Source organism: Raphanus sativus, unplaced genomic scaffold (assembly GCF_000801105.2).
Source record: "Raphanus sativus cultivar WK10039 unplaced genomic scaffold, ASM80110v3 Scaffold0990, whole genome shotgun sequence".
NCBI lineage: Eukaryota > Viridiplantae > Streptophyta > Magnoliopsida > Brassicales > Brassicaceae > Raphanus > Raphanus sativus.
In genome coordinates this window covers 6424-27180 of record NW_026616304.1, presented here as the reverse complement: position 1 = coordinate 27180, position 20757 = coordinate 6424, and the positions used below count along the sequence as shown (strand labels likewise).

Genomic DNA, 20757 nt, shown 5'->3' with positions numbered 1-20757 from the left:
AAGTCTAATTCATTCTTGATTCGACCTTTTAACAAAATGAATATGCACAAGTCACAAACGGGTTGATCTTATTTAGGTATATTACACTAACCCAATGGCAAGCATACACGACACAAGAATCCACATTACAATCTTTCATTTTATTTTTATTTGATTCTATTCATTCACATTAATAGGTAACTTGGCCATCAATAAATCCATTCCTCCGGGAGAAGTTTCTCTGGCGAATCAATCAGAGTTTCGCCTTCAGTGTTCACTGGTGTTTCCACCATCTCGCTCTTCTTCTTCGAATCATTTTCTGCCATTTCTACATTTAAAACAAAATAAAGTATATATTTAAATTTTGATTTTTTTTTCTTAACGTGATGCATTAGAAAAAAGAGAATGATGAACAAAAAAAAAACCTGAACGGGGAGAAATATGAATACGCTTGTTGTGAACGCTGCGATTGAGAGCTTGAACAACACGCACCGGGAGAAGCACCGTTGTAGAAGCTGTGGGCAATTTTTTTGTCATAACTAAAAAGTTTAATAACATTAAACAAATACATTCATGAGTCTAATTAGTACAGAATTCATTTTATATTAACCTGTTTTTTTTGTTGGCAGATGACAAGCACTGGCCGGAAGAAATACTCCGGTGCCAGAAGCTTTACGGCCCGGAGGAACCAAGAAAAATGCTTGCATTTGGTCCTCTCTTTTACTCATTTGCCAATTGTTCTGCTGAGTTTGTAACGTATTATAGTTCTTCATAACAAAAAAATCCAGAAAAGGTAAGATAATTTTGTTTTGAATTACAAAAAGTAAATAAATTGAAGTAAATAGTAATGCCTGAAAAGATATTAATTTCTAACAATATCGAGAAAATATTTTAAAATTACTTATACAAAAAATATTGAGAAAGGGTCATTTAAATAAATTACCCAAGGAAAAGTTTCTCTGAAGGAATCTGAAGGTGGTGCACCGGGTCGACGGAATCCACCGCTGCCATGGTTGTGGTTGATGAAGGAGTTATGCAACTGGATGAGAGAAAAGAAAATAATAAGGTAAGAACGATTTTGATACAAAACGAGATCAAACTAACATGATAATAATCAATTAGTAAAACTTAGATAAGAGATTATATAAACCTGATGTTTGTTAGAATGATCAAACAAGGGATCTTGGAGAACATGAGAGGGTAATAATATCTCCCTATCATTGCGACCGATGATGTCACCCATTTTTTTAAAGCTAAATGACTGAGAATTAATCTTGTAAGAAGAAGAAATCAAGAGAGGATCAACGGGAAGTTTTCTTGGTCTACAAAGAAAAAGAAAGAGGAAAAGAGGTTTGATTTTGCCCAACTTCTAACCTGAATCTTAACTATAAATATTACTCAGGATGAGTTTGGAAAGTAGAGGGAGAGACGATGACGACAAACTTGGTATTATTATTTTTGGATAATACTATAAGGTCTTTAATGCTCTCATTTTATTTTTTTAACTTTTTAGTTAAAGAGAAATCTTTTTCTGTTGAAAACAGTAAAATAACATCAATGATTTCATTTTTGAATTTTTATTTTTAGTTATTAGAAGGATAAAGCTACAGTTTACATACCATTTTATTTCAAATTTTCAATATAAACAAAAAGTTAAACAACTACCATTTTACATCACATAATATCCTTTTTGATCAATTATTCACATAAACTGCGTGGTAATCACGTGGTAACACCAACATTAATGAAAACAAATAGATAAAAAAATTCTATAAAAATTTTATCATAATTTTTTCCAATTTTTACTATACGAATCATATTTTTTCATATGAACATATGTTAATTATGTGGTAAGTAATGACACTATTAGACTATACTTTTTTTACTATAAATTCTATCATAGAAAGTTTTAAATTTACTTACGACTCATACTGTACAAATGAATAGCGTGATAATCGTGTAGTAACGCCAAAATTAATGAAAAAATATTTGACTACAAATTTGTTTTATATAAATTTCAGTAATTTACCTGCGATTCACATTATTCATATGAACTGTGAACCATGTGGTAACGTCAACATTAATGAAAAGTATTAGACTATAATTTTACTATAGAAAGTTTTAAGTTCATATAAACCGCGTGGTAATTGTGTGGTAACGTTTAATTGAAAAGTATGGACTATAACTTTTAGTTCTTATGCTATAGAAAGTTTTAGTTTTACCTCTAACTCACACTATTCAAATTAATCGCATGATAATTATGTTGTAACGCCAACATTTTGAAAATAAATTACATGAAAACATCAATATCGATTTAAATAATATTGTAAATTTAGTTCTTTTACTTCAAAACATCTGAGAGATTTATTATATTGTTCTGTTTAGATATAAAATTAATATTTATGTTGACAAAATAAAATTATATAGTTTCTAAGAAAGATTAAGGTGATCATGTCCGGGAGTGGGTTGAGTTGTATTGGGTAAACGCCTCTCTTTAATTATTTAATCAAGTTGTTTCAATGGAAAAAAATAATCCTACCTAAACCAATTAGGAAGTAGTAAAACTGTTTTCTATCACATTAAACTATAACTTTTCTATTCTTTTAGAATTCGAATTTTTGTTTCGCGTGATTTTTTTTTGTTAATCTCATTCTTTTATTTTTGTTTTGGTTATTATGGCCACTTATTGAATATGTCATCCTATCCAAAGTTTATAAAACAAATTGAGAAACATACACCTTGAGGAAATATAAATTCAACTTTTTGTTCTAAAATTGTATTTTTAAAAGCTAGTTACGATACAACAAATGAACAAGAGAAAATGTAAGTCTCTATTAATAGTCGTCTACTAACCTTTACAGTATACGATTCATATATAAAAGGAGAGAGAAAATAAACACTAAAATCAAATGACAACGGCGCCACTTCTTCCTAACAACCTTCACCAACCATCGCAAGTTCTTCAAAAAAATTAGGACGTTATATTAGTTGATCTTATTCATACGCCAAGTGGGCTCAACATCAAACTTCAGTAGCAAGACCTAATCGAGCAGGAAACTTTAGTGATTAGTTATTACTTATTACAAAGTGGGTGCTCAAACCTGCTAATTATAGTTTTACAATTAACCATGTACTTCAAACTAAAATAAAAGGAAGAACAAGATTCAAACACATCCAATGTTTTATGAAAACCCAAATATAGTTTACCTAACACTTTTCTGAACGGAACCTAACACCTTAAAAGGTTAAAATCTCCTATAATATTTGGTGACTAATAGAATCATGAAGAATTTTCATATTTAGGTTTAAAAAATCACACTTCTAAAGAAAATATTTTATCACAGTCAGATTCAAATAAAAATATTTAAGCAACACTATAATTGTTATTATAACCGAATATGAGTCTCTAAATAATTTAGTGAGGAGTTAATTTTAATAATAACAGGTGAAACTCTGGACACCTATTTTTTTTTAATCAAGATATGCAAATCAAAATATGTTGGATAATGGTTAAAATAGTTGACTAACTGTTGAAAGTGAACAAACCCACTTTGGACACAAGTCTTTGAAGCTTACATAAGCTTTCACAAGTCATAACTACCCAACAAGAAGAGTCGAAGTAGGTTTTTCAGTTAGTCAACCTCTCACATATCATTTGACATCATCATTCTATAGAGAACTAACTATAGAGATAAGAACCAAATATAATTTTTTAAAAATTGATACCAACAACCAAAAAAGGAAGTAATGACTCACATTGATTTTTTTCCAGGAATATCATTCCTTTGCACCTTTGGACAGATCATCCTCCTCGAGCTCTAGTTGTCTTAGCAAGCATAACATTCTTCAAAGAAAAGTATTTCGTCTGAGAAAACGGATCATCACTTTTAGCACCAAAAAAAAAAAAAAACGGATCATCACTCCTCTAAATATGAACAAAAGGCTTCATGGATTTCCTCAAACTGCAACCTACCCTCAAACTGCAACCTTCCATCCAAGTTAAGAAATGGTGGTCGAGATTTCAGTCACGACCAGGGGCAGATGTAGAGATGAATATCATGGGGGCATTATCAAAATTGTTTAAAAAATTATGTATATTGCAAGAGCAACTAATGAAGAACACTACCAAAATTTTACATGGAGTCTTTAAAAACATAATTCTTAAGTTAGCTATGAGCAAATGTTACCAGGGGTCGTTGTACTAATTTTTCAACATTTCACTAGTTTTTAACTTAAAAAATAGAAAGGTGCAACCAGTAGCGGAGGAAGGATCCAAATATAGGTTGATCAAAACTAGATATATAAAAAAGCAGTGGAGGTTTCATAATTATCAAGGGTGTCAAACTGTAAAAAATGAACTAATTAATCTATATTTGTTACAATTGCATACTTACATCAAGTTAAACTTTAAAATTGATGTGGGTCAATTGACCACCCTGTTTGTTCATTGCTCCACCACTAGGTGCAACTGAAATGCATTTTTGAAATAAAATCTTTATGAATTAATTCCTAAAGCTATTCACCAGTTACAATGGAAAAATGGAAATCATACTGATGTATTCTGCATCATTCATTTTCTTGAAAGATGACTTAATCTAACGGCCCATCTTCCCGTGCAGACTTATGAGAGATGCATGCACCTTATAACTTCTAAACAGCCCCTTAAAACTCTTGTTAGAGCATTGCAAATATTAGTACATCATCTAAAAGTAAAACAACAAACCGAGGAAATATAATACAAACTTCATATCTTATGGTTTAATCAAATACTCAACCCTATTATTACAACAAACAACGGAAATAGTATCTTAGAGATCAAGAAACTGCTCAAAAGCTTAATCAAATACCAAACCCCAATTATTACAACAAACAGTGGAACGATATTACAACTTTTTATCTTGGAAACAAAGAAACTGCGCAAGAATGTCTCTATATCAATGTTGTTGTTCTTCTTCATCTTCTGCTTTCTCAAAGCTTTCGATGAGTGATTTTGAAACATCAAGAGCTCTTGTTTCCTCTTCTTCGTGTTGTTCATAATCGATTTCACCAAAAGGTGATGAGAAGTCTAAGCATAAACCTTGAACCACTTGTTCATAAGAGGCAGAGAGATCTTCAGATGTGATCTGATGGTACTCCACCATCTGGTGCAGACACTGATTCTCTCTAACCAGATTCGCGTTCTCGTTTGCTAATCTCGCTTTCTCCGCAAGCAACACCTCTAATTGCAGCCTCACCTATAAAATTCAAAACCAAGATCATAAGAGAAGCAAAAAAAAAAAACAGAGCAGTCTTTGGAGGTTGTACAGTTACCAGATCATCTTCTTCAGGTCTAACACTTTTGACAAACCCATCTCTTAGTCTTTTGTTCTCTTCTTCAAGCAACCCGCAACGTTCTTGGATGAAACTCAGGTCGGATTTTATGGTTTTAAGCTCTCTTGCAAGCGAGTTTGCCTTCGCTGCCATTGATATCGCAATCTGCAAGAAACAAACTGTTGAATCTTTTTTATTCAAAGAAGTAAAAAAAAAACAGAGACTTTTAAAGACTGAGACTTTACATTCTTAGCCCTTTTCATGATCTTTCTCTCTTTTGGTCTCTTCTCATCAGACTCATCTGATGAATCTTCTTTTAGCTCAGCATCAGACTCGTGTTTCCTCTTCTTCCCTTTACTCTCTTCTTCTTCTCCTTCTTCTTCTTGGTGTTGTATCTGATCAGCTTTGAGATTGGAGTGGAGTATCTCAGATAATGTAGGTGGCTTAGCTAACTCTCTAACTCCCTGAGTTTACAGAAACACAATCATTTGAGAATGAACAATCAAATTAGTAAAATTTTCAGTTTTACCTGAAGAGCGTTGTCGAGATTACTCGAAAGCTGAGACAGAGTATGAGAAACAGAGTCGAACCCTCTAAGCAAAAGCATCGAATCGTTCTTCAACCTCTTTGCTCTCTCTGATTCTCCAACAGTCTTTGGAGCTATCAATGGGGAGCTGGAGGAGATGGGTTTGTTGGTGTTGCTCTTCTCTTCGAGGAGAACATCTATCCTGTTACGAAGACTGCTCCAGAGACGCTTGTCAGAGGATGGAGAAGATTCAGAAACCATGATCAAGCTGCTTCCACTTTCCTGTTAAAACAGAGATTATTACCATTTTGAATCGTACAATCGGAGGAGAGGATAAGAGCATACCTTTTTAGTGTGATTAGGTGTTTCTTCTACACAAGCAGACATTGTGATTGAGGTAAAGAGAGAGGAAAGTAACGGCTAGTTAATTGAAGATGGGGGGAGAGATCGTCAAAGAAGAGGGTTTTAAATCGGATCTCGAGAGTTGGCCCCAACGTTCTGATTTCTATCTCTGCTTGTTTTTATTTATTTATTTATTTAAATCGATAAATGGTCAATGAGACAAGAGTAGATCTAAAAGAAGTGGTGGATTGGTAGGTCCTACTTTTTAGTCCAACGGCTGTTTCTCTACTATCTTCAGTTTACTTGGTCTAAAACATTATATTTAATTTTTATTTTTAAATATATAATAACTATAATATTAATAATTTACTAGATTTTAACCGCGCTTCGAAAGCGCAGGTATTACTTTTCATTTTTATGAAATATATTATTTGCTTGTAATTATTGAATGTATTTATCTGAGTAAAACTTTTTTTGTAATAAATTCGACACATAGGGTGTCTCTGGTAAACTATGTGTTTCTCTGGCTTTGTTTTATTTCTCTCCAATCAACATATTTATTTGGTTTGTTGTTAAAATAAATGACTTTAGAACGCAACTGTACAATATTTTTACGTTGATATTTTGTTTAAACAATGTGAAATTTTATATTAATTAAATATTTACATTGTAATTTAAATTTATATATAAATCAACGTATTTGTCTAGTTTGTTATTAAAAGAAATTATTTTGAATCCAAATGTACAGTATTTTATATTGATTTTTTTTCAGTTCATATAAATATTTTAAATATATATATTTCAACTGAACCAACTAATATTTTGTTAAATTGGCCCCTGAAATATATTTTTATACATCGATATTTATTATTTATTTTTATAATTAGTGTTATATATTCTAGATGTATCATAACATAACTAACAATATTCAAAAAACATGGACCGAATCATGTTATATGGCTATTTTTGTTACAAATATTCGAACCCATTTTAGATACATTGGTTATTTAGATTTTTTTTAGGTTCTTATACATCAGAACCGAATTCATCCAGATTCAGAATGACTCAATTCAAAATCCACACATAAGTTTATAATATTCAAGCGGGACTTGGTTTCAAAAAGAAAAATGATACCTAAAAGGAACAACATGAACCTAAATGGACAGATAATGTTTATGTCTAACTGATTTTATAAATTAATAAGAAAAACTTTTTCTATGTGTTTGACTAAATAAGTGAAATCGAAAGAGTTTTTTCATACATCGATATTTATTTTTCATAATTAGTGTTATATATTTTCGATGTATCATAATATAACTAATGATATTCAAAAGACCTAGACCTAATCAGGTTATATGGCTATTTTATTACAAATATCTGAACTCCTTTTAGATACATTGGTTATTTAGATATTTTTAGGTTCTTATACATCAGAACCGAATTCATCCAGTTCGAGAATGACCAAACTCAAAATCCACACATAAATTTATAATATTCAAGGGAGACTTGGTTTCAAAAAAAAAAAACCTGAAAGGAACAATATGTACCTAAATGGACATATAATGTTCATGTCTAACTGATTTTATAAATTATAAAAAAACTTTTTCTATGTGTTTGGCTAAATTAAGTGAAATATAAAGAGTTTTTTCATCAAGTAAAATAATTATACGGAGTAAAAAATTAAGTGGGAATAAATGTAGCAAATTTTAATTATTTTGACTTAAGTTATTATTTTACTCACAAAAACATATCTTTGAACTATGTTTTGGGTACGTAATCTTCCACTGATTGAAACTAAAATAAAAAGTATTTTAGTAAAATAAACTAAAACAAACGTTTAATCATATGTAAAACTAATTATTTAACATTTTTGATTTTATAATTGGCACAAAGTTAATATTGATTAACTAATAAATAAAACTATGCACTAATATTACGTTAATATAATTAATGATGTAAATTATTATTAAGATAATATAATTAATTAAATTGTTAAACTAAGTAAAATATGGAAACACAATTAATAGATACTACTATTAAAGTATCCAAACAAATTTCATTAAGAATTCTATTCAAGTTTCCAAACACTCCAAATTTTTTTAATCCTCCTATTCAAGTGTCCAAACACTCTAATTTTATACTTGAGTTTTAATAAGATAGATGATGTCATGAATTTTTGTGATGATATTTTTGTTTGAAAGGGCGGATATATTTTTGAAAGGGCAGATATATTTTTGTTTAAATTTTTTTCTTTTAATAAGATAGATGATGTCATGTACTTTGAAAAGGCGGATATATTTTTGTTTAATTTTTTTTGAGAAATTTAATTTTTATATTTATGTTATTTGTAATTATATTTGTAACTACATTAATTTAATATAATATATTTTTGGTAACTATATTAAATATGTCAAGTGCATAACTATACAATTATGCCATATGCATTTCAAAAATTATTTTAAAACTTTATTCCTAAAGTTTTCAACATATTATATATTTTTATTAGTCAATAATATTCGTACTAAAAAAACCCGACCCGGAATCAACCCAAAAATTAAAGTCTAATAATCAGTGTTTTCAAATCGGACCCAGATCCGAGATTGAACCAGTAAACCCAGTGATCCAAGATAAATCCGGTTTTAATTTTGTAAAAAAACTAATAAATTAAAAGTCGAAAAATTACTAAAACTTGGAACCCGGATACCTGAACCACTGGTTGAACCAATAGATAACTTTTACTTTTAATTTTAGTCTTTAGTTATATTTTTAAAATATGTTTTGTGTAACTTTTAGTAAAGAAGTTAGTTTTTTCAGTTTTATTATCGATAATTTATTAATAATGTTTTAACTTTGGTTTACTTTGGATTTGAAATCTAATTTTATTATTCAGATTACACATATATTATTAACTTTAGATTTCAAATCCAAAGTAAACCAAAGTTAAATCAAAATATTATTACCTCTCAATTCGTTGATTTTGGCAAAGCGGATCAAGCAGATAATAGTGTCATCTCCCGATTATGCAATATGGGATTCACAGAAAAAATTATAGATAACATCAAAATCATGGATCAGTTGTCCAAGAATATCTAAACTTGAGCCGATATGACTTGTCCAAGATCGACCACTTGTCCAAGAATATCTGTTACAATAACATAACAAAGTCACTTTAATATGAAAAGTAGATCAAGAAAATACAGTAAAGTAAGAATTGTTTTCTGTACATACCAATTAGAAAAAATGATTTCAGATTTTCAGTACCAATTTCCTCGTATCTAGCTAGGGAAAGGAAGTGATTATCATTACAATAGTTAGTACGGGTTATGGTTGTGTCTCCAATGATGGTAATTTTGTATTGAAAATTTGTTGGTCTGTATTGACCTCCAGCAGCGCTTATCTTAAAATTCTCAACCATTCTCCATTCTCTATTCTCCATTCTCTAATAGGTAAATCTCGTTGAACACGATACATCATAGTTCGCTTGTAAAATGCATGTACTTTTCGACCCTGTAAAAAAAGTAAATTTAGTTCCACATATTTTACATCAAAACATATCATAAATTAAAAAAAACTCAAGCTTTTATGTCAAACATATAATAATCTATAATAATTAAGCTCTTACGGACTCGTCTACAAGTATGAAATTAAGAGTCTCCCCTCCATGATTGGTTTTCGGTTTCCACAAATGAAGAGCTTTGACAGGAACTCGTCATTCGTCTTTGTAAAGCTTGAGATCGTTGATGAAAACCATCTTTCTTGGGGTAGTCATGTTTGTTTTGAGAGTTGTAAATGGTTGTTAAATTCCTCTTAACTATCGGTATATATAGAGAGGTGAATAATCTAGGTTATTCAAAACTATTGTGTGTTATGATATTATGTTGATATTCTCGCAGGTGAAACATTTATGGAATATCATATCTTTTAAAAATATTTTAGATTGTAATATCTTTTTTGTTATATTTGTGTGCAATGATTTAGGTAATTATTTATAGAGGCTTGGAGATATACTGCTTGGAGAAGAAGACGTAGGAAGGAAGTTGAGCTCAGAAAATTAAAGTAAAAATATTTTGTATAGATTGCAGCCGAGATTATAGCTAGTTAATTCAAACACTTTAGATTTTTATGATATTTTTAGGAATCAAGCGAGTTATGAGTTCGTATTTAATATTTCAGTTACTTCTACAAGTTGGTTAGAGCACAAACGGGATAAGTTAACCGATAATTAATTGAAAATAATGATTTCGAGTTTGGCATCCTTATGTCCAAACACTTTTAAGTTTACTAATCATATTTCCAAACAATCTTATTGTTGTGTATTTCAGTTTTAATAATATAACTAGATTTTGACCCGCACACCCGTGCGGGTGTATATTTTTAAAATATGTTGTTTTCTATGCCAATATTAGAGTTGGAAAAAAATTGAATTTAAAAAATTGAACCAATCCCGATCTAAAAAGAAGTATAAAACCCGAATAGAAGTTGATTAAATATCAAAATTTGGTATTTAGATAACTGAAACCGACTCCGATCCGAACCAAAACATTTGAGATACCCGAATGTATTCGAAATAGATTTATATACTTATATATATTATTTTTTAGACTTAATATATATAAAAACATCCCGAAGTACTTATAAGTTGGTTTAAATAATTGAATATATATATAAATAGTCAAATAAAAATATCTAAAATAGTTAAATTATATTTAAATCACCAAAAATACTTAACATAATTATTGATTCTCTATCCAAATATTTAAATCAAACAAATTTATATGTTAAGTTCAGGTATTCTGATATATGTTATTCAAATATATATGTAATATATTATTTTGTTTATATATTTTGAGAAATTTAAATTATAATAATGAATTTAAATGAGTTATCCGGATCTAAACAAACTCGCAAAGATCCGAATCAAATCCGAAACAAAATTTAAAAATATCCGAATGAGACTGAAATCTTTTACCTCAGAAACTCGAAACTCATTAGACCTAAACCAAACTTGAGTGGGTAACTGAACGCTCATCCCTAATTCACAATCTTTTTTTTCCTTTAAAAACACATCAAACATATAATTAATAGTATTTTATATGTACTATCATATAAATAATCACATATATTATGTTTTCAATAATCAAAATATTGAAAACATTTTTTTAAAAATTGTTATTGGAAAATATTTAGTAAAAATGAAAGTTTGAATATATGTATATTTTAAATCAATTTTTGATATAAATCAACTTTAAATTATTATTTTGATTTGAAATATGTATATAAAATTTACATTTTGTTTTATGATTATTTTAGACAAATGATATTTTTAGATAATTAGATTAGCTTATTTTTCGTATATTTTAAAGTTGGCACAAATAGATAGTTTTTCATAATATAATAGATTTCCAATTTTTCTTATTAATATAAATTCATTCTTTTCTTAATATACTACTATATATTTTCCAAAAATATTATATCATTTATACTGCTATTCATGTTTTCAAACAAACCTATTTTTTAAACTGCTATTAATGTTTCCAAATAATTTTTTTTAACTGCTATACATGTTTCCAAACACACATCTTTTAAAAACTGTTATCCATATTACCAAACAAAACTAATTCGAACTTCAGTTTTAGTAATATAGATTAAATTTTTATCCGTTTTAAAAGGGCAGGTATATTTTTGTTTTACATTTTAAAAAAATTAATTTTTATATTTGTGTTTTTAGTCATATTTTTCTTTTCTTTGTATAATATTTTTTAAAAGATTAATATTTTTTAAATAATTATATTAAAATAGTTGGACCAAACATATATCAATAGTCAATGTTGCTGTTTTATAAAATACTAGATCATGACCCGCGCGACTGCGCGGATTTTATTTTTGTTTTAACATATAACATATATTCTATAGTAGTCAATACAATTTAGAGTTTTTCTATTTCACATAATGTAGTTTTATATAATTTCGAGTTTGTCCAAATTGTTTAAAAACAATGAGAACTGTTTTTTGTATTAATAGTTTTTCATTGGTGTATTATAAATATAATTGTATGGTGCAAACATTAATATAATATTAACCAATACGATTTGGATTAAAATAACAGTGTACTACAGATGTATTGTGAACCACTAATCTAATAGTAACCAATACGATTTGGACTAACATAATAGTGTATTATAGATATAGACATAAGATGGGGACACTAATCTAATATTAACCAATACGATTTAGACGAACAAAACTGAAGTCTTCTTTATAATTTTAATAAAATAGTTATTAATTATTATAAGATAGATAAACAGAAAATTTAATGGGAAAATAAAAAAAATAGCAAGAAAGATTAACCGTTCGGGTACATAAATGTTTTATATTTAGTAAAATAATTTAAATGAAACTGTATTAATCCAAAAACAATTATAGATTCAAATTTTTTTATTAGAAGAATAGTATTTTGAATGTGTATGCAAAAAATTGAATAAATTGAAAATGACAATGTGTTTTTTTTAGAAAGTTAAGTGCAATAAAAATATACAATCTTTTTTGTTTTATATTTATTGACAAAATAACTATTATGCCCAAGAAAAAAAAAATTCATTATAAATGTCCATGTCCATATAGAATTAATAAGTCCATTAGTAACAACAACTATCCAGGAAAGAGAGAAAAAAATAGCTACATCTTGTTTTCCTTTTCTTTAATTTATTTTTAGGCTAGTAGATTCATAATCGATTTCTTAAAAAGTTAAAATTGATGTTTCTTTTATTGAAATCTCATAAATACGTCAAGTTACCTATTAAGTTAAATATACATAAATACAAAATCCCATGACACCGAGATTTTTGGTATAGTAGATTAATCTTGGAGAAAGGGGTTTTCCATATTTACGATATTTCAAATCTATAAATTTGATTGTGAATATTTGATTGCCACCGAGATTTTAGGTATGGTAAACTCATAATCGATTTTTTAAAGTTTGAATTGATGTTTCTGTTATTGAAATAAGAATATATTTTTAATTTGGTGAAGGGGTTTTCCCATATTTGATTACTTTTAAAGAATAAATTGATGTTTCTATTTAGTGTATATTCATTATTTGAGCATCAAGAAAAAATATTATGATATATTTAGTATTGAGTTTCAAAAAAAGTACTGATGTGGTTGAAACATATTGTTAAATTATTTGGTTAATTCAATCCATTGGTTTGGGAGATACAATTGGATCAAGATAGTTAAAACTGGGCAATGACATGTTTTGGACTCGTTTATATTTTTAGTAACATGTGTAACATTTATTTTTATTTCTATTTATTTTTAAGAACTCAGACTCGTGTAATATTTATATTGGAGACATTTGTTGTATTCATTTGACTATAATAAAAGAGAGGAGTTGTTATATTTGTACTATTATATAATATATACGGTGGAGTTAAATGATAGTCAAATGATTTAGATATTTTGTAAATAATTTACGGTGGAGTTAAATTATAGAAAAATGATTTACGTTCATATGAAAGTTCGATGGAGTTAATGTTAAATGAAAAAATAGATAAAAGAGGTGATGTTAAATAATAATTACGGTGGAGTTAAATGATAGGATAATATTAATTATGGTGGAGTTAAATGATAGGTGCTTGATATTAAACTCTCTAAAGAAATATTTAAATGAAAGGTTAGACTAAAAATAATAATGTGATGTCCAACTTTAAAATCCACCTAGAAGAAGATAGAATGTTTCTGTTTTAATAAGATAGACTAGATTTTGACCCGCGCTTTTGAAGCGCGGGATATTTTACGATGAAAAATTTCACTAATAATTTAACAAATATTTTGGTTATTTTTAAAGAGTGTATATTTAAAATATTTTTGCATTTAAATCAGTATTTTTAAATTCAACCCGATTGTGATTATACCGGTTAATCCGGAGATCTGACAATTCAATTTATGTTTTTAAAATATTTATATTAAAAAATCACTAAAACCTGAGACTAACCGATTGAACTGATGGATGACCGATATGTAATCTAATTGGATTTAAATTGTAATAGTTTCATAATTTGTAATCTTATAATCGAAATTTTAAAGTTCACTATTTTGCAATTTATGAAATTATGACGTTTCTACAAAATTTTAAAGAGAAAATGATAGATATAAAATAACTAAGATTAATTATTGTATTATTTGGAAACATTGATAGTAGTATAAAAAATATATTGTTTTGAAACATTGATAGTATTATAAAGAAATAAGTATATTGTTTGGAAACATGGATAGTAGTATAAAGAAAGGAACATTAGTGACTTAATGTATGTTTAACTATAAAGTATAAAGGTATATTTAATTTAAAAACTTACAAAATAAAAGTTAGGTCCAACAAATGTTTCTGTTTTAATAAGATAGACTAGATTTTGACCCGCGCTTTTGAAGCGCGGGATATTTTACGATGAAAAATTTCACTAATAATTTAACAAATATTTTGGTAATTTTTAAAGAGTGTGTATTTAAAATATTTTTGCATTTAAATCAGTATTTTTAAATTCAACCCGATTGTGATTATACCGGTTAATCCGGAGATCTGACAATTCAATTTATGTTTTTAAAATATTCATATTAAAAATCACTAAAACCCGAGACTAACCGATTCAACTGATGGATGACCGATATGTAATCTAATTAGATTTAAATTGTAATAGTTTCATAATTTGTAATCTTATAATCGAAATTTTAAAGTTCACTATTTTGCAATTTATGAAATTATGACGTTTCTACAAAATTTTAAAGAGAAAATGATAGATATAAAATAACTAAGAGTAATTATTGTATTATTTGGAACATTGATAGTAGTATAAAAATATATTGTTTGGAAACATTGATAGTACTATAAAGAAATAAGTATATTGTTTGGAAACATTGATAGTAGTATAAGAAATAAGTATATTGTTTGGAAACATGGATAGTAGTATAAAGAAATGAACATTAGTGATTTAATGTATGTTTCTTATAAAGTATAAAGATGTATTTAATTTAAAAACTTACAAAATAAATGTTAGGTCCAACAGAATGTTTCTGTTTTAATAATATAGATATATATTAGAATAATAGGATTACAATGAAGTCGCAAAAATCTAGCATATTAAAATACATATGTTCAGAGCAACAAAATTTTAGCTCGAACCGAATAGTTATAATTATTTCTGACTTGGTAGGTGCATAATCTTATTTCCTTTTAAATTAGTTTTTTAACCTCACCTTCGTTAAGAGTAGAAATAGTTGGATAAGGAAGGAATTGATAAGTACAATTATTAGGAATTGATAAGTACAATTATTAGCGTATCTGTAGGAGATACGTCTCTCAATTTAAAAGTGAAAATATTAACTTACGATTTGATTTGTTATGATATTAATTAATTCAGTGGCATGAATATGTAATTTTTGTGTAAAATTCATGGTTAAGTACTATTTGTACTTCAGTTTTAATAGATTAGATAGATTTTAACTATTTCAAAAACAAGAGAAATTTTTCACCAAAGTTTGAATCTCAAAGATTAACATTAATATTTTATGTAATTTTGTGGAATAAGACTTTGCCAATGTAAATATCATGTACCTCTAAAATCAATAATTAAATTTCATTTTTATTGTATGTTAATATCTAATAAATAACTCAGAAAATATATTCTAGCTACATGAATATCTAACAACCATGAATGGAACCCTTACATTTGGTTTGAAAGAAGATTTTTCTATTCATTGGACTACCATATCATAAACATCTTAATGCAATTGTGTTGAAATTCAAACAAGTATTATGCAACTTCCTAATTTTACATTAAACAATGCATACATAGTAGACTTTGGAACAAGTGTTATATACCATTCATATTCAGCATTTAAGCAAATCTAAAATGCACACATGCATCATATTTAGGCATTTATACTTCATAAAGTTTAAGGATTAAACTCTATACACAGAGTCCTGATCACAGTGGAGGTCTCTCCAACGAGATATAACCAAATTTGCCTTTGCGAAAATCCGAAAGTATTCTAAATGCAGCTTGATGACTATCTCCACCAAACAAGTCTAGACCAAGCGTCTTCACAAATCTACAAAAGAGACAAAGAATCAAGAAGAAGCCATAATGAACATTAGGTTGCCCAAAAGAAAATGAGAATCTTTTTGTGAACAAAATTTCATTACTTTTTACCGCAGCCTCCGTCAAGCTGAATCTTGTACCGGTTGTAAAGCGCCCTCGAGCCTACTTCTGGAATCCGTGCTAGCATCTGCACAAGGATTCCAGCAACATCTGTGAAGTCATAAGCTTTCTCTCCAATGTCATCGCAAATCGCAAGCTTTATAGCAGCTGCTTGATCATCAATACGCATAGGAAGCATTCCTGGTGAATCTAACAGATCAAGACCATCCCCGAGCTTCACCCATCTGTTTACAGTATGATTTGAGAAATGACCAGTGACAAAGATTAAGACAAGGATCTTAAATATGTTAAAAGACAAAAGCGTTTATTACTTCATTTCTCTAGTTACACCTGGTCTTGGTGCTGCTGCGCAGATTTTGCGCTTCAATAGACGATTGATCAAAGATGACTTTCCAACATTTGGGTACCCAATGATCCCAGCTCTAACCTGCATAATAGGAAGTATACTTAAAACCAATGTTCAAGAAATTGCTAGACGGTACAAAACATCTAGGCAAATTTAGGATATATACTTAGCCTATGCATTAACAAATAATTTGTTTATTTATTATATATCTTACATTTATATTACATATTTTAAGCTTTTGTGTGTTAATTAAAAAATTACTTTGATGAAATATTTAAAAGTTAGAAATCCCAAAAGCAAACAAAAATGGAGAGAAAAGGATTATTTATTTATAAGACAAATTGATGATGACTATGATATAATTAAATTAGTCATACACCACTTAGATCTTAATTTAACTGATTTGGATCAATTTAGACCGATTTAAAACCGGGTTAGAACGATTTAAACCAACTTGAGCACTTTATCTCAGATTTTTAAAAAGTTGTTTGATTATGACTGATTTATCGTCTAGGCTTAAGACTAAAACTACATATCTACAGCAACAGAGATACATTTACTCACTGATCTAGGGAGAAGACCCTTCTCTCGCCGCTTTCCATTTACATCACCAGCTAAACTTTTTGCTAACCTACCTAGCTTCATAGCTCCCTGCAACCATTATTCAGAGACACTATTAAACCAACAGTTCCAAGAACAAAAAAAAAAACAAAGTAAAATATTAAACTACTAATAGAAAAACCATACCGTCCCAAGTTTGCCATTAGTGAAAATGACTTTTATTCCTTGCTTTGCAAAGTATCTAGCCCAATCATTTCGATCATCATTAGAGATCATATCTTCTCTGTTCAACACCAATATTCTTTTCCTATTCCCAAGCCACGCATCCATCTACAAACAAAACACACCACATGCATAGTTCCAAAAGAAGTATCTTAAACGACAAAGCAGGCACAATTATTTGACTTAATCCAACACACAGACTTAACTTTCTTCTACAGTACAATGGATCTAAAAGAGTTAAAAAAAAAAACTCATCCATAAGTGTCGCTCTCTCTCGTCTAACGAAAGGGTAAAGACCATTTTGGAAAGCAACAGCCACTAACCTTTGGATGAGTTGTGGATAAGGGAATCCTAGCATCTCTGACTTCAATCACAACATCCATCAGCTTAAGCTGTTCCCTAAGTTCCTTTTCAGTTTTCATTATGTGTCCTGGATACCACTGTAGTAAAACCACAACCCAACAAAGTTCATAACTTTACAAGAAAAAGAAGAATCCAAAGATTGATTTGATTACCTGAACAGGACGTAACGCTCTAGTCCATAGACGAATATCAGATTCAAGATTCATCCAATCAATTTCCTCTTCGTTTGGCTCTAACGTGAAACCCGTTGAATCATTCTTCCTTGTAGCATCTAAAGTTGAATCCTTTCCTCCAATAATCTGCAAAAAAAGCTGCGAAATTTAGATGACAAAATGAAAGTACAATTAGGTGAAGATGTTTTGCCTGAATTGGTGGACGAGAGGAGTTTGCAGTGGGAGGAGAAGCGGAGACGGCGAGTGTGGAGTGTCGGAAGGTACGACGGTGTACGAAGTGGCTTAGGTTCGCCGGAGAAGGAGACGGCGATGGAGCTAACTGGGCAAACATGAGTGACTGAAAATACATTACGGATTAACAAAAAGACAAAACTAAAACCTCTTATCCCCTTAAGCTATGCTGGCCTGGCCGACATCTCATGGGCTTCCTTCGAGATTATGGGCTTTGTCTGATTTAGGCTTTTTGGTATGTTGAGTTAGGCTCATATATTACAAGGGTTGTTGATTAGTTAGATTTCCATTTTTTTTTTTGACGATTTAGAATTTATTAACTTGAAAGTTTATATCCGAATATAAACAAGTAACTAGATTTTGATCTGCGCTTTCAAAGCGTGGATTTATTTTCTTTTATTTTTTTAATTACAGCGCGGATTTATTTTCCTTTATTTTTTTAAATTAACAAATATTTAGTAAATGTCATATTTTCATATATTTGTTTTTTATAAAAGACTTAAGCCTTTTATTTTTCTTTATAGTGTTTCATTTTAAATGAGTATAGCCTGAGCACAATATCCGGATCCGAAGAACCAACCTGAAACCGACCTAAAAATCAGGGTTCCAAACCCGATCAGACCCGAGGTAAATATTCGAATGAGTTCTAAATTGCTATATCCGAAGAACCGATCCCGAACCCGACCTGAACCGAGAACCGAATGAGTACCCGAGATATCTGAAATGTGAATATATATCTAAAAATCTATGTTATAATTATATTTATAATTATTTTAATATTTTAAATTAATATTATAAGTTAAATATAGTAGTTATTTTCAATACTTTTGAGTATTTTTGGATAAAATATGATGGTTTGGATAAAAGTTTATCCAAAAAACTGTATAGATTGGATATTTTTGGTTACTTTTGAGTAATTTGGATACAAAAATTTGAACCGAATTGGATACTTTGGTTACTTTGCGTACAAATAACCAAACCCGTTTTAGATACTTTGGTTATTTGGTTATTTTCAGGTTCTTATGCATGAGAACCGAACCCACCCGGAAAGACCCAACTCGAACCCGACCCGAAATTTTATAATATCAGAATGGAGTTTAATTTCAAAACCCGAAAAACCTGATACCCGAAAAAACCGATCCGTACCCGAATGGGTACCCGAACGTTCAGGTCTAATGAGTATTTATGTTTAGAAAATTAAAGTTTATTTTTAATGAACTAAGTTGGTATAACTTAATTTTATTATGTTGTTAATTTTTTAAATAAAAAATTATATACTCTTAATAAAGATTTTTACTTTTCAATGAAAAAATTCAAATTTTTTTATGAATGCTTAAGTTATATTAAAAAGAGAAAAACATAATAATTAAGTGATTAATTTTTTTACACTACACAAAATATTAAGAATGGTTGAAAATAAATTATTTGAACTTGGAGGAAAAAATAAGAATTGGATATGATTTTTTGATCGGTCCAAATGGCCCAAAAAAGATTTGATGTGGGGAGTGGGCTGGATAAAAAAAAAAGACCCAATATAGATATGTTATTAATATTACTTGATTGCCCTTAATGAAATATGCAATGTTAAAAATAAAAGAGTATTTTTAGTAAAAAACTCAATAAAATCCTGCTTTAATAGTATATATGAGTCATCTTGACGGATAAACAGTCCTTATAGAAGATTTCATTCGGAGGTCCCTTTTTGTTAATTAATATGTCAAATTATTTAAACTACGACGACTGGGAAAAATTCTGAAATTTAGTATTCCAAAATCGTATACCACTTAGAAGTTTGGTAACTGAAACATCTGTGGTCAGGCCATAGAATAGCATGCACCAAACTCTGAGAATCTCCTTCAAAAATAATATGTTGGTATCTAAATTTGGCAGCTTTTTTCCAGATCTCTCCGTTTATATATAAAGTAATCGCTAACAAAAATTCTAAATGTAAAATTATTAAAATATTTAAATTAAAAACATAGGAGCAACTTCAAAGTTTTAAATTAATACAGTATAAGAAAAAAAAATTCTAAGATATTATGATAAACAACGGATAAAGAGTTAGCTTAATCACTAAACCTCTTAGATGTATATATGAGTTTAAAAGATCATAAACTTAAATCTTGTCGAAAGATGTGTACTCTCTAAATAAAAATCAATTCAACATAATAAAGAATTTTCTTAGTGGATTTTCTGTAGAGGATGTATATATTGCTAATAATTAGATAAATTGATTATATGATGGATCAAGTTACATTGATGTTTTAATACAATTTTTTTTGCAGCTTATTTTATCAATTAATTAAAATATCTTATTATATAAAGTTTGGTTCTTCAAAATTACTAATTAACATTATCGCGACACGTGTCATTAAAAATTTTAAGATTGAGACATGTGTTAATCTATATTATAATATATTATAATTAAAATATATATAAAATAATAACATAAACAAATTTTGTTAAAAAGTAATTGTAAGTAATTATTTG

The 20757-nt window shown here is 28.7% G+C and overlaps 3 protein-coding genes across 6 annotated transcripts; all 3 read right to left on the bottom strand.

The window, feature by feature from the left end:
* Positions 1 to 51: 51 nt before the first annotated feature.
* On the bottom strand, positions 52 to 1429 carry LOC108846153 (uncharacterized). Of its 3 annotated transcripts, none has more exons than XM_018619376.2 (5): positions 1130 to 1426; positions 923 to 1018; positions 590 to 719; positions 405 to 494; positions 52 to 307 (listed from the first exon to the last, which is right to left on the bottom strand). In XM_018619376.2, the coding sequence occupies exons 1-5, from the start codon at positions 1220 to 1222 to the stop codon at positions 189 to 191; spliced, it is 528 nt and encodes a 175-aa protein (XP_018474878.1). In that variant the 5' UTR covers positions 1223 to 1426; the 3' UTR covers positions 52 to 188. The 3 variants fall into 3 exon arrangements, with proteins under 3 accessions (XP_018474878.1, XP_018474877.1, XP_018474879.1); XM_018619375.2 differs by having other exon boundaries at positions 590 to 746; positions 1130 to 1422; XM_018619377.2 differs by having other exon boundaries at positions 272 to 307; positions 405 to 498; positions 593 to 746; positions 1130 to 1429.
* A 3277-nt stretch (positions 1430 to 4706) lies between these two features.
* On the bottom strand, positions 4707 to 6344 carry LOC108845840 (uncharacterized). Its single transcript, XM_018619034.2, has 5 exons — positions 6161 to 6344; positions 5819 to 6097; positions 5535 to 5753; positions 5290 to 5454; positions 4707 to 5213 (listed from the first exon to the last, which is right to left on the bottom strand). Exons 1-5 carry the CDS (start codon positions 6200 to 6202, stop codon positions 4914 to 4916), a joined length of 1005 nt encoding a protein of 334 aa, XP_018474536.1. The 5' UTR covers positions 6203 to 6344; the 3' UTR covers positions 4707 to 4913.
* Positions 6345 to 15963: 9619 nt separating this feature from the next.
* On the bottom strand, positions 15964 to 18458 carry LOC108844324 (DAR GTPase 3, chloroplastic). Of its 2 annotated transcripts, none has more exons than XM_056998132.1 (8): positions 18227 to 18458; positions 18016 to 18162; positions 17824 to 17940; positions 17465 to 17608; positions 17282 to 17368; positions 16683 to 16798; positions 16363 to 16595; positions 15964 to 16261 (listed from the first exon to the last, which is right to left on the bottom strand). In XM_056998132.1, exons 1-8 carry the CDS (start codon positions 18383 to 18385, stop codon positions 16254 to 16256), a joined length of 1011 nt encoding a protein of 336 aa, XP_056854112.1. In that variant the 5' UTR covers positions 18386 to 18458; the 3' UTR covers positions 15964 to 16253. The 2 variants fall into 2 exon arrangements, with proteins under 2 accessions (XP_056854112.1, XP_056854111.1); XM_056998131.1 differs by having other exon boundaries at positions 16356 to 16595; positions 18227 to 18454.
* Positions 18459 to 20757: the final 2299 nt, after the last annotated feature.